This window comes from Tupaia chinensis, unplaced genomic scaffold (genome assembly GCF_000334495.1).
Source record: "Tupaia chinensis unplaced genomic scaffold, TupChi_1.0 Scaffold000478_3, whole genome shotgun sequence".
In the NCBI taxonomy this organism is placed as follows: Eukaryota; Metazoa; Chordata; class Mammalia; order Scandentia; family Tupaiidae; genus Tupaia; species Tupaia belangeri.
In genome coordinates this window covers 8,282,975-8,297,538 of record NW_006159990.1, presented here as the reverse complement: position 1 = coordinate 8,297,538, position 14,564 = coordinate 8,282,975, and the positions used below count along the sequence as shown (strand labels likewise).

Sequence of the window (14,564 nt, the reverse complement as noted above, 5' to 3'; positions counted from 1 at the left end):
GGTTCTAAAATATTTTTTTGAATTAGTATTTCTTACCAAGTTCTTACTCAACATAAAACTGTAAGATACTATTATATACCAGGGTTAGCAGGTGGCATGGTAGTAAAGGTGGCTGTACTCCTACATGGTTGATCATGGTTCAAGTCCTGGAACTGATGGCTTGCTTTCTCACTTTCCTTCTCTCTCTGATCAACTTCAAAACAATAAACAATAAAATAGTGACAATGAACAAAATTAAATAAAAAATAATTCTTTAAGAGGAAAAAGGTATCATTATATACTATATTTAGGAGTGCCTGTAAACTAAGGTCAGAAAGCAGAAAGAAATTATGCTTCAGGAAACACAATTTTACCTCTTTTTTTCCAAAGTCGCCCCCAGGGTTCATGGTTGCTAAGATACGAAATTTTTTCCCAGCAGTCAACAGTTCTACCTCATTATCCTTGTCCTCTGAGCTGCCTTTTTCTGCTAATACCAATGACTTTTCAACTTCAAGAACACTAAAAGAAAAATTAGAGAAGGATTAGAAAAGGCTAAGTCTTTCTGTTTTGTAGTATTTTATAGTCTTTAAAAGGAAAAAAATGTTTTCTCTCCTGCTAAGCTTTCACATTAGTTAATGGTTTGCTATCAGAAATATAAAAATGATTCACTTTCCAAATACTGCTTAATAGAAAAAAAACTGCTGAATGAGGGAAAAAAAGAATTTTTTCTCCATATGCCTTTTTATGGGATTTGTCTCTAATTCTTCTATTTGTTTTTTTATGTTTTGCCCGAGGGTGCATGTGCTTGCCAAAAAGAGACAAATACACAGAGAAAGTGAGAAATCGTCCCCCAAGAGGACAGCCACGCTGGAATGCTTTTTCCTCGATTCTCTTCTCAAGATTAGGCATGCACACACACATGGACCGGGCACGTTTCTCATGCCACCAGGTCCAGGACTTGAACCTCACAGATGATCATGTGGGATCCAGCTGCCTTAACCAGCAAACCACTGGTTGGCATGGAATCTGTCTTTAAAATAGATATATTATGTGCATATGTTAGTGGCAGCACTACTTAAAATATCAAATAAGTAGAAACAAGCTGAATATCATCACAGGTGACTAGATAAACAAAACATAGTATATCCAATACTATTAGGGAAAAAAAGAAGCAAACTACACCCAGCCTGGTGGCACAGTCAGTAGTGAAGTGAACTGCAGGGCAGGAAGCCACATGACCAACTTCATGTCTACATGCACAAGATTCTGCTAAGATAGAGGGCTAGGAAAACGTGATCACAATAATGAGATCCTGTCAAGAATGCTTCTCCCTCACACACACACGGTATCTATTGTGAATAAAATCAATAAATGAGGAAAATAAAAGCAAAACACCGAGCAAAAGTTAAACCTTTCCCATAGGGAACTAGACCCAACATGGCTGATCATGGTTTAAATCCAAGCCCAAGCAGCTTCGAAAATATACTGGGTGTGCGTGCATGCATGACCAAAATCCAAACAGGATGGAGAAATAAAAGAAAAAGAATTAGAATTATAGCATGACCACATCCTGTTGGAGGTGCTTTCTCTCTTGTTTTCTCTCCAGTTAGCACATATGCCTTGTAACAATTAAAAACTAAGTAAATAAAGAACCAAACTAATGACATATGTTGTAATATGAATGAACCTAAAATATTAATGCACAGTAGAAGACAAATTTATATAAAATATCCAGAAAACATAAAATCTATAGACACAGAAAGCAGACAAGTAGCTGCCAGAATAGGTAGTGAAATCAGGAATCCAACATATTGGACACAAAGGATAAAACTATGTGATGGAAATATTGTAAAACTTAATGGTAATGGCTGTAAAACTCAGTAAACTTGCTAAGACTCTTTGAACTATATATCTTATAACATGTAAAGAAAGAAAAATGTGGGCCAGCAGGCAGCGTGGTAGTAAAGACACTGAGTTCCCATTATGTCCAACCACAATGAGAGTCCTAGATCCAGTGGCTTGAAAATTACACTGGGCATATATGCATGTGTGCCCAAAATCCTGAGAGGAAAATGGAGAGGGAATTGTAGTGTGACCACCCTGTCTAACAGAGCTGGGTCCAGTGACATGAACCAGTGATCCCAGATACTAGAGAGTCTAAGGTACAAGGATTATGGCACAGCAAGATCAAATACACGCACACACAGAATGTTAACTTAGGTACACCGCTTTAGCTCTACTATCTTACAATCCCATTTTTCTGACTATTGACCAAAAAAAAAAAAACAGGGAAAATTAGGTCTTACAGGAAAACTTGAGTGCTAAAAACAAAGTAATAACCTATCAACATTTTCACCATTTACTATGCACCTATATGGAGCATGCCTGTGTATAAGACTGAATATCAAAAAAAGTCAAACAAACAAAATCACCAAATACAGGGCAAACCTCTCATGCATGTACCTGTTAAGCCGTTCCAGGACAGAGTCATCAGCCAGTGAAATCTCGTCCAAGAGAAAAAAGCCGTCCTCCCTCATGGCCAGAACCAGAGGCCCATCATGCCACTCAAAGAGTCTTGATGTGTCCACATCTTCCTACAGTTCAAGAAAAAAAGTGGGGGCATTACAGGACAAGTGGCTCCATGAGACAATACAACTAACTGACTTCCACTTGGTGGTCATTATTCAGAAAGTAAGGGTCTGAGAACAGGAGACAAAACCTACAGATCAGGATGCTTGTGAAAGCCCCTTAAAGATCAATGATAAGAGACGCGATATGTAATCAAATCAGAGCCTGGATCCAGAAACCACAAAAATGAACAAAATCCCACAGTTGTCTCATGTACATGGCCAACTACAGTTCTTTAAGTGAATGAACATTTACAACTGGACAAACCTTCTCCTTTGGTGTCTGTCTCACCGGCCGTAGTCCCCCGAGGAAGTCTGATGTCTCCATGTGTAAGTGGCAATTGACTGAGTATAATTTCTGATTTGCCAAGGCTGCAAACACCTGGCAGATAGTAGTTTTCCCACACCTATTAAAGATATTAACTAGATTTAACAAAAAATACATTTTCCAAATACATGCACAGAAACCCCTCTTAGCAACAGAGACAAGCTTGGGGTGACAAGCCACTGCAGCAGCAGGCACTGCTAGCCATGTAGGACCTTTACATCTCAGGCTCAGGAAATCCCTCTGCAAGTACCAGTGGCCTCTCTCATGTTCTTTGTCCAGGAGGATATACACTGCAAAAATTCCACCCTTTCGTATTTCTACCTAAAACTACTAAGAGATGGGAGGAAAACCCAATGTTCGAGACTTTCAAAAGACGCTAGTTGGGACCAGCAGTTAGCGTGATGGCTATGTCGCTGAACTCCCATGTAGTTGACCGCAGTTCAAGCCCTGGACCTGGTGGCATAAACTCACACCGGGTACGTGTGTGTGCGTGCCCAAGATCCCTAGAGGAGAATGGAGGAGAAGGGATTGCAGAGTAGTCATCCCCCTGGGGGGTGACTTTTCGCTTTCTGTCTCTCTCTCTCTTTCTGGCGAGCGCACATGCCCTATAACAAAAACCTCTATGGGAACAAGCAGTTAGCGTAATGGCTATGTTGCTAGACTCCCACGTAGTCGACCGCGGTTCGTGTCCCGGACCCGGTGGCTGAAAACTCACGCCGGGCGCGTGTGCGTGCGCACCCAAGATCCCGAGAGGAGAATGGAGGAGAAGGGATTGCGGCGTGACCATCCCCCCTGGGGGGCAATTTCTTGCTTTCTGTCTCTATGTCTCTCTCTGTCTGTCTGGCGAGCGCACGCGTCCTACAGTGAAAATCTCTCAAAAAAAAAAACCTCTACAAAAAAAAAGAGACACTGGCTTCTCTGATCTTCTCTATGTACTGACAGACTGCATCTACGTTTAAATAGATATAAACAGTCCCCAGTGATAAGGATGCAATAAATCTTTCTTTTCTATACAAGAAATCTAGTCTGAAGGCAGAGGAAACAAAAGTGAATCTCTTACTTGCTTCTTTAAGAGAAATGGAAAAAAAGAAGAAAATAAATCACAAAACACTTTCACGATGAGTCCTCAAAGACAACTAAGGAATTGGGAACCAGCAGTTAGCGTAATGGCTATGTCGCTGGACTCCCACGTAGTCGACCGCAATTCGCGTCCCAGACCCGGTGGCTTAAAACTCATGCCGGACACGTGCGTGCCCAAGATCCTGAGAGGAGAATGAAGGAGAGGGAATTGCGGTATGACCATCCCCCCTGGGGGGTGATTTCTCGCTTTCTGTCTCTATGTCTCTCTTGGGAGGGTACCCGCCCCATAAGGAAAAAAAAACCCCCCCCCCAAAAAAAAAAAAAAAAAAAAAAAAAAAAAGACAACTAAGGAATTGAATGTGTTATTGCAGCAGAACTTTACCCAGTGTCTCCAACCAGCAGCACGGGTTCGCCAAATTCCAATGCCCTTCCCACCAGCATCGCCAGTCTGCTCATGCCTTTAGTCCACACGATGTGGCTGAACTTAGATTCCAAGGTGGATATTTGAGTAGGTAATTTACCTGTCCAAGGCAGAATAAATATTTAGGTTCTAAGGAGGACAACTCAATTCATACTCTTCAGAGGCTTTTAGCCTACTCACCCAACAATTTTAGGACATTTTCTTTGGAGAAGAGAGATTGAGGACACAATTTTTTCTTGAAATGTTTTTCAAGGACCTCTTGAATCACATTGACCTCTTCCTGCTTCCTGACTCGACCTGCCAGAAGCATAAAACCTGCAGAAGAAAGAAATCACCAAATGTCTAGAAGCCACACCTAAGGATCTTGAGAACTGAGAGCAATAACAACTCTGATATGATGCTGGTGCAACTGACATGTAAAGAACTACCTTGGACAACTAGGAAACCCCATTACAACTAACCAGTGCCTGTCTAAGCCCCAGCAATCCCTAAACCCAAATGAAGACATACATGTCTGCAGCACAAGAAACACACAGGAACATTCACAGTAGCTTTATTCATGATAGGAAAAAAAAAAAAAAAAGGCAGAAATGGATTCCCAGGTAGCCAACCGTGGCTCGAGTTCTGGAACCAGCATCTTAAAATTCATGCCAGGTGTGTGTACATGTGTTTCCAAGATCCTGAGAGGAGAATGAAGAAGAAGGGATTGCAGCATGGCCATCCCCCCAAAAGGAGATTTCTTGCTTTCTGTTTTTCTGTCTCTCTTGCAAGCATACACACGCTATAGCAAAAATCTCTCTCTCAAAAAAAAAAAAAAAAAGGCAGAAATGATTCAAATATCCATCAAGAGAAAGGATAAGCAAATTTTAAAACTGCCAGACAAGATGTTACCATTGTTTTGTATCATTAAAAAAATGAATTAAATCTTCATATACATAACAACATAACTGAATCTCCTATCTAGGCAAATGAAAATGACCCAAAAGAGTAAACACTGAATGACCCAATTCAAATAAAGCTCAAGCACAGGTAAAATGAATCAGCAGTGTTAGAATTCAGAGTTGTGGTTACCTCCACAGACACGAGACATGAGGGAACCTTCTGAGATGTTGAGTATATTTTAAATCTTGGTGGAAGTGGTGATTTACATGGGTACATATGGAGGTAAAAATGGTTTACTATATATTATACCTCAATAAGGAGGTTACAGATACACTCCCCTCTCTATTCTTTTCCAGGAAAAGAAAGAGGATGAAACTTTAATGGACTAGCTTTATTCTTATTAACTACCTCATTAATGACTTACCGGTCCTTTTAAAATGAGAAGATTCCTAAATCTTTCCACCGTATTATAGAGAATAACATATAAATTCTTCCTATGAATTAAATTAAAATAACCTGACCTGATTCTGGACTACTCATGATCACCAGCTGCAGATAAAAGGCCCAAAAAACTACCAATATATGCTTAAACTCACAAAGGGGCTATCTGCCAATACCCTAACTCTGACATATGGTCACCTGAAGCAAAGGGTGAGAAAACCATAGCAAACAACCCATATTAGCACAGAGATCTATAGGAATAGGATCCACCTACAAAAACAGCTACGACTTGAGGCTAATGGCTATTTCTGGGATACCAAGTCATATGTATACTTGGGGCCAGGCCGTGACCTGGTCACTAGGTTAGCTGGATCCCACATGGTCAACCAGACAGTTATGAGTCCCAGAAACAGACTGGACATGTGTGTGTGTGTGTGTGTGTATGCCCAAGATCCTAAAAGAAGTGAGAAATGGAGAAGAGACTGCAGAATGTCCATGTCCCATGGGGGCTGCTTTCTTATTTTCCATCTCTCTCTCTTCTTTCCTCACAAGTATACGTGCCCTCTGACAAATTTAAAAAAAAAAAAAAAAAAGACACACATATCAACAACAATTTCAGGCAAAATTTAACGAAAGAGTTTGACACTGGACCTAAGTTTACCAACTGAGAGCACTGAACTGAAAACATACCATCATTAGCTAAATGCTGTAGCCAGTCATATTCCTTCTCAGTCTGCTCTGCCAGCTTGTATCTTTCGGCCCATCTGAACAGATCACGAAGGGTGATGAAGCCTTGCTTCCCAGCAAACACAGAAGAACTTCTGCGGTAGGACTATTGAAGTTTCAAAACAAATTAAAAAGGACATTATTTGTACTAAATGATCAGCATGTAATAGAACATCTACACAATTCCGAACGAATTTAAGATTTCATTAAAATTACTTCATTTTAGCAGGATTAATTTTTAAAATGTAAATTGCCTGAAGAAAAATGTTCAAACTCATGCATAAGCAGAAACAAACAGAATTCCATATCACATATGCCATATAAGTAAAAATTATAATAATTAGTATCAAATATCCAGGAAGTCAGTCCTATAATACAAGACCAGACTGCCAAAAGTGTTAATCATTATTAGTTTTCTAGAAAATAATTAAACAGGGGATCATAAAAGTGCTGGACACTCCCACATGGCTGACCATGATTCAAGTCCCAGACCTGGCGGTTTGCTTTCACACTTTCCCTCTCTCTGTGTGTCTCTCTCTCTGGTCAAATTTAAAAATTTTTAAAAAAGAATGAATAAATAAAATTTTTAAAAAAGAAAATGATTAAACAATGTGTATATACTAATGAAGAACACTTCCAAACCCCTAACATAAATGAGATTTAAAGAAAAAAAAAATCGACTGTACATGAGGTGTTCAAAAAACTGAAGAACTGGCCCTGTGATCTAGCAGGTGTGGGACCCAGACAAGGCTGACCATGTTGTTTAAAAAAAAAAAAAAAACTTAGCCCAGTACTGACGGGACAACTGAGAGAGCAGTAAAGCACAACACAATAGCTGAGTCCACAGGAGTTCCCAGCCAAAGTTGAAAAACAGGACATAGAAATGGAATGTCCCCGTGGTCCTAGCTGGCTGGAAAGATGGGGCAGAAAGGACTGCAATGTGGTAATACCCTGTCAAAAATACCTCTCCCTAAGACAAGCAGATGGAGGAATGGTTACATCAATGAGCTCCCACGTAGTCGAATGTGGTTAGAGTTCCAGACCCAGCAACTTAAAACTCAGGGCAGGCACGTGAGTGTGAATGCCCAAGATGCCAACAGAAGAATGGAAGATAAGGGATTTGCAGCATGACCATCCCCCCTTGGAGATGATTTCTCCCTGTCTGTCTCTGTGGTGAGCGCACACACCCTACAACAAAAAGCTCTCCAAATAAATAAAACTTTTCCTTCTTGTACTCTCGTTTAAAAATAAAAAACAAAAGCCAAAAAAACCTTACTCTTATGAACATATATACATACATAAAGAACTAGAAGGCTAGCCCACGTCCTGGTAGTAAAGAACCCTGGATCCGGCATGAATGACTGTGTGAGACTGAAGTCCCAGACACAGTGGTTTGGAAAAAACACCAGGCACATATGTATATATGCCCAAAGTACCAAATACCGAAGAGGAGGAGAAAATGGAGAAGGGATTGTGATGTGCCCATGCCCCGTGGGGGGTATTCTCTCTTTCTCTCTGTCTTCCTCTACTGGGCAAACAAGCCCTCTGGCTAAGAAAAATAGATTCGTTTCTAGCCCCAAATCAAATTTTGATCACAACTTAATCAACACGCTTCATCTAAAACTAAGTTTAGGGATGAAGAAATTAAATACCTGAAGATCCAGCATGACTTTAACCAATTTGCTGCAATATGAGGGGGGCAAACTGCACCGTTTGTGCAAGATTGTTTCCAACTCAGAACTAGGCAATTCATCAAAGTGTAATTCCACAAACCGATTCCTAAAGGCTCGAGAAAGCATCTAGAAGACATTCAGAAAAAACACAGTAATAAGGGCCTTTTCACCTAGTTTCCAAAATGAAGGCCTTGCCATTAATTGCATAAATCAAAACCCCTTCAACAAATGTAAAAACATTTCCTTCCTACCAAAGAAGATCTAACATTTGACATGGTAATGAAGAGAAAGCAGATTGCAAATGGTACATACCTTTCTGCCTCCATAAAGTCCTGGAGGATTCTGGGTGGCAAACAGCATGAACCGAGGGTGCGCTTTAACAACTTCTTGTGTTTCAGTAATGAGCAATTCACGGTTATCATCTAACAGTCTGTTCAGTGCCTCTAACACATCGGTAGGGGCCAGATTTAATTCATCTAAAATAATCCAGTAGCCCTTTCTCATAGCATCAATAAGAACACCTAGGAGAAAACAAACACTGAATTAGTGTAAATTAGTCTAAAGTTTTAAAAATGTTTGTTATATACAAATTATCATTAAATTTCAAAGCAAACTATTCTCTACAGCTGGTCTTGCCCCTAAAATAATCTGTGACACTGCAGCTCAAAGAAGCACAATTTTCAATTAAGAGTCCTTTCTGTCCCCATGAAGGAGGTGGCAGAGCTAAGAAATAACTTATTTCCAATTTAGTTAATTTTTTCCCTCCAGCCTCATTTCATTTAAATCACCACACTTTTCATATCTCTTTCCAGCTTCCTTCTATCCAGCACTGATCCCATTCTTTGAATCTCTAGCAAATAAAGCAATAAAACTGCCCTTTTCAAAATTTGGTCTTAGTCTTCTTTACAGCTAGCAAAATTGAGATGCACAAGAAATGCAAAAGAAACCAGCCTTGTAAGCATCACTGTTTAATTCTTAGTAACTTGGGTGAAGAAAATTTAGCTGTCATGGTAGAGGTCCTGGTGCCTTAATTGGAAAGGATAAAGAACATCGGCTAGAGAAATGGGTCTAAAAGAACAAACACCGAGCTAGCAGGTGGTATGAAGATTACGGTGCTAGACTCCCACACGGCCAACTATGGTCTGAGTCCCAGACTCGGGGGCATGAAAATCACACCAGGTGTGTCTGCATGCATATCCAGGATCCCAGGAGGAGAGTAGAGAAAGGATTGCAGTGTTCGGAGTGATTTCTCACTATCTCTCTCTCTCTCTCTCTAGTGAGCATACACACCCTACAGCAAAAACCTTAAAAATAAAAAAGACCACATTCATGGAATATAACCTTAAGCCTACCTTCTTTAAAAACAAGCTTCCCTGAGGAGTCAGACGTGTAGCAACCAATGTACTCCTGAATGTCGGTGTGTTCGTGATTGTTTATGCGCACACAGTGGTTGCCGGTAGCTGCAGCCAGCCACCGGATCAAGCTTGTTTTCCCAACTGATGTCTCTCCCTGAATCAGCACTGGATATGTTCTATAAAGATCAACCAATAAAGCAATTTTTAAAAATAGTGAATAAGACACCGAAATGACAATAAATCTGAGCAATATTATAAAGAATGACATTATTTAATATACATAGCATCATAAAAGTACATTTTTTACATACCTATATACTGAAATATTTCTATTATATATAAAAAAACGATACTTACAAAATACTGAGGAAAACAATTCTAACCTCTCTGGTACTACTGGAGAGAAACAGTAAGTGGAACTATTACTTATCAAATAATGTGCAATAAGTATTCATTAGCAAACTACCAAAAAACAACTTCAAAGGTGATAAAAATAATCTGCATTGATATTGCCCCTACCAAAAGTACAACCAGAACCAATACTTATTGCCAGGAGAAAAGTCAGAGTACTGACTTTAGAAAGTAATTCATTAGTCAGTGAGAAATAAATACAGCTCTTTCAAAGTTCCAGAATTTAGACTACAATGTCATCAATGCCTCTGCTTACAGAAACTTCAGAACAGTGAGAGAAAAGGCCCGCGTACCCTGCAGAAACCACTCGGACTATATCTCTCAGGTTCAGTTTAACAGAAGATGTCAGAATGTACGTCTCATCAATCGTAGGCTCATTGTCTCCCACAGAAATCCAGTAGCCTTCAACCTGGATAAGCCGACCCCCTTTTGGCTCTGGAATAGGCTGTAAGACACAAAACAGAGAAATCCATGCAGTTCAATGATAAATAAAGCATTATTTCAGAGAGAGGCATAAGGTAGGCTATCTCCAAGAATGCCGTCTTTTTATAAAGGTGCTTTCAATAAGAACACTATGGGTGAAATACAAACATAAAATTACTTTCAAAAGTAACAACAAAATAGTGACATGTATTGATTTTAAACGTGAAGTTGGACTAGGTGGGTTTAAAGACAAACTTGTATGAAAACGGTTTCCCAGTTTATGATTCAGTTCTCTGCTCTCACCTACCAAAATGACCATTATAAATGTAACATCAAAAACGTGTATATTGGGGCCACCAGATGGCATAGTGGTTATGTCACTATATTCCCACATAAGCGACCGTGGTTCAAGTTCCAGACCCAGTAGCTTGAAAATCATGTCGGACGCATGTACATACGTGCTCAAGATATGAGGCAGAGAACGAAAAAGGGACTGTAGTGTGGCCATTCCCACGGATTTCTTACTTTCCCTTTCACTCTGTCTCTCTCTCTCTTGGTAGGTGCATACACCCAAAGGCTAAAACCTCTACCATTAAAAAAAGAAAAAAAACAGTGTGTATGTTAAGACCAACCAATGGCATGGTGGTTAAGGTGCTGGACTCCCACATGGCTGACCATGGTTCAAATCCTGGAGATAGCAGTGTGAAAATCAGGCTGCGTATGTGTGTGTGTGTTTGTGTGTGTGGTGTGGTGTGGTGTGGGTCTCCAAAGTTCCAAAAGAAGAATAGAGAAGGAATGGTGGGGTGTTCCCAAAGAAAACAGACAGTGTTATACCAAGAGAGGAAGCTTTGCAGTATGTTATTCTAGATCCCCTAGAAAACACTAAAAATAAAGGCCCAGACTTTTTTCTTTTAAAGAATTATTTTTTAATTTAACCTTATTTATTTCAATTTGACCAGAGAGAGACAAAGGGGAACAGAGAGAAGAGAGAGAGAGAAAGCAAGCATCCAGGTCCGGGACTCAAACCAAGGTGGGCCACGTGGGAGTCCAGTGTCCTTAACCAGTACACCACCTGCGGGCACCAAGGGACCCAGATTGCTAAGTTTCCATTGCAATGATGAAGAACACACACACAAAGATGAACAAGTTGGAAGAGATTTGTACTGATGATAACAATCCAACCAACCAATCTCTTTTCTTAAGGGTTTTATAGTTTTCAAGGGGTATTTATACACATGTTAACTTGTAAAAATTTTTTTAAAAAGCTGAATCAAAAGTAACTGCAAGTCCCAATGTTTTTCTCTCCTAATAAATAAGCAATTAAGTAAACAAGACAGTTGGTGAGCCACCTTCTCTAGGCATCTTTCAGTCCCATGCTATCCTGTCATATCCTCTGTCAAACTATAACAGTTACTATTTCTACTGGGTCATCAGGAAAGTGATAAAGCATTTTTACACACACACACAAAAATCAGAAAATACGTCATGACTTTCCCGACGACCTAATAATAATGCCCCCACCAACACCTCAAAAGACCAAATATCAATCAGAAGAAAACTATGTAGATCAAATATGCTGCAACCATCTAATGAAATGTGACATGGATCTCCAAAAGCGTTTAACGGTGCTCTCTGGTACAGAAAAAAAAAATTTAAATCCAAGGTACAGTTAGGCTAAAATGGAAAGCCACAGATTATTCATGTAAGATGGTCACACTTCCATCACTTGTGCTGTTTGCATGATTTCAATCTCTGAAGAACACAACTCCTGGACACTTTTACCATCTAAGACATATAATTCTGTAATGTTTCAATTTGCATTACAGCACACGGATTACTTTAAAAATTACAAAACTGCTTTGCAAAACAATAAATAGCTCAAAATTTGGTCATTCAACTTTTGATTTCTGTTAAGGCAAAAGCTAAAAAAGAACATACCTGCTTAAGCAGACTTTTGATATTGCCAGAGATGATGTGCTGACAAATGAGCTTCTGAACCACTGGGTGTGATGCCCTGTCGAGCTGGGTTAAGAAACCCAAACAAAAGCCCTAGAAAGGAAACATAAACATGCGTAACACTGATTACCCTTCCTCAGTAACAGCTCAACTTATTCAGGAACAAAATTCAACCTGTTGGGAGCTTCTGCTTCCCAGAATAACTTTTAAGTTGATAAGGTGGCAGAAAAATGGCAGGGTAGCTCTGGTATGAAGTATACTGGATCACTCTGACTAACTGAAAAACATGGGCAAACATGGCATATGTGTCCTCATCCCCCCCATCCCATGTTGAGTCCACCCACCAACTTCCTAAGTTGACTTCCTAAGTCAAACAAACCTCATAGAGTGAGCGCTGGATACTGCTACATGGATTGGAGGCTGCAAATCGCAAGGCCCTGCAGAGAGTCCGAAGGCTATAGTGAGGCCTATGGCCAGTGCCATCTGCCAATTTGGTCCCACACTCCGTAAAGCTGTGTAGAAGCTACAAAGACAATGACATTCAGATGATTTTATTAACATTATTATGCTGTTGCTCCCACTTCTCTACACAAGATACAAAGGTCACTTCTACAGATTAGAAATGGTCAGGCTGGCATACAAATTTTTGTAGCATATATCAAAACCTCTCAATCTTTTAAATGTATTTTCACATACTCAGAGGCTATCTTTCAATATAATAAACTGAAGATCTATTAATACCCTTTGGAAAACTAGGAAGTGCAAGGTGCAATTCCTCTGGCAAAAGGAACAGATGGAGAAAGGTGAGAACCTTCTGTCTCGTAAGAAAAAGTAGAAAGATGTGAGAGACCCTTACCCTTAGCAAGAACATACTGAGTCCAAACACAGCGCTTCGTAGTCAGTTCTAATTTGAGAGACAAATGAAGACCCTGTGTAATCTACAATGGTGATGATTAAATATACAGAAACAGAATTCGCAATGTTTTGAAAAGCTATGAATGTGACTACAGTAATGAAAAATGTTTAAAAAGATATTAAGATATGATAACCAACTTATGATTTGGGGCACACATGCCTGATGTGTTTTTCAAGACACTAGATCTGGGATTCAAACCACACAGGCAGCAATATGAGATCCAGCTCACGTTACTAACAGGCTATGGGTTGGCCCACGCGTTCTCATCCATGGTGATTCAGTGTTCTATGTACTGGGTTGTTGAAAAACTCATATTTTTTATTATTATTTTACTTAACTTTGTTGATGTATTTATTTATTTTACAGAGTGAGAGAGTGAGAGAGAGAGAGAAAAAGAGATAAAGTGAGAAAGCAAGCCACTAGGCCCGGAAATGGAAACTCTCGGTTGGCCATGTGGGAGTCCACCACAGGTGTCATGACTTTTCTAACGACTCAATAAGTTTCCTTAAGAAAATCTGAGAGAATTCATAAAAGGTTCTTAATCTGAAACAAATCGAAATAACAATCTTTACTTATTCGTCTAGAGTTAAAAACAAAAACAGATGGGTGAGTATATACATGAGGAACCTGTTTGTGTTCAGAGAAAAAGTTTATAGAGGTAAACCAATGAAAACCTACTTTATGATTCCTTGTACTGTGCTCTTGTTCACATTCAATCCTCTCAGATAATCCACAATAAGAATCTGTAAGTCTTCTTTACTTTCCAATTCTTCTACATAAAGTTCTGTGAACCTATCAGATAATTATATAGCAATCACTTTTTAGAAGGTTAATATAGCTTTACCAACAATCAGAAAATATGAAACAGTAAAAATTGTAATAAGTGGGAACCAGCAGTTAGCGTAATGGCTATGTCGCTGGACTCCCACGTAGTCGACCGCGGTTCGTGTCTCGGACCCAGTGGCTTAAAACTCACACCTGGCACGTGTGCATGCGTGCCCAAGATCCCGGGAGGAGAATGGAGGAGAAGGGATTGTGGCGTGACCATCTCCCCAGGGGGTGATTTCTCACTTTCTGTCTCTATGTCTCTCTCTGTCTGTCTGGCAAGCGCACGTACCCTATAGTGAAAATCTCTCAAAAAAAAAAAAAATCCTTTGGGAACCAGCAGTTAGCGTAATGGCTATGTCGCTGGACTCCCACGTAGTCGACCACGGTTCGTGTCCCGGACCCGGTGGCTTAAAACTCACGCCGGGCACGTGTGCGTGCGTGCCCAAGATCCCGAGAGGAGAATGGAGGAGAAGGGATTGCGGCGTGACCATCCCCCCTGGGGGGTGATTTCTCGCTTT

At 40.0% G+C, this 14,564-nt stretch overlaps 1 protein-coding gene across 1 annotated transcript in view; it reads right to left on the bottom strand.

Moving 5' to 3' along the window:
• MDN1 (midasin AAA ATPase 1) overlaps positions 1–14,564 on the bottom strand; it is a 188,372-nt gene that overhangs the window by 103,703 nt on the left and 70,105 nt on the right. Inside the window, 14 exon segments of the mRNA XM_006156121.3 lie at positions 354–498; positions 2,443–2,573; positions 2,875–3,013; positions 4,397–4,535; positions 4,616–4,750; positions 6,449–6,590; positions 8,137–8,283; positions 8,470–8,678; positions 9,510–9,688; positions 10,217–10,368; positions 12,285–12,395; positions 12,682–12,803; positions 12,806–12,825; positions 13,897–14,010. Of these exon segments, the coding sequence (XP_006156183.1) occupies positions 354–498; positions 2,443–2,573; positions 2,875–3,013; positions 4,397–4,535; positions 4,616–4,750; positions 6,449–6,590; positions 8,137–8,283; positions 8,470–8,678; positions 9,510–9,688; positions 10,217–10,368; positions 12,285–12,395; positions 12,682–12,803; positions 12,806–12,825; positions 13,897–14,010 (1,885 nt within the window).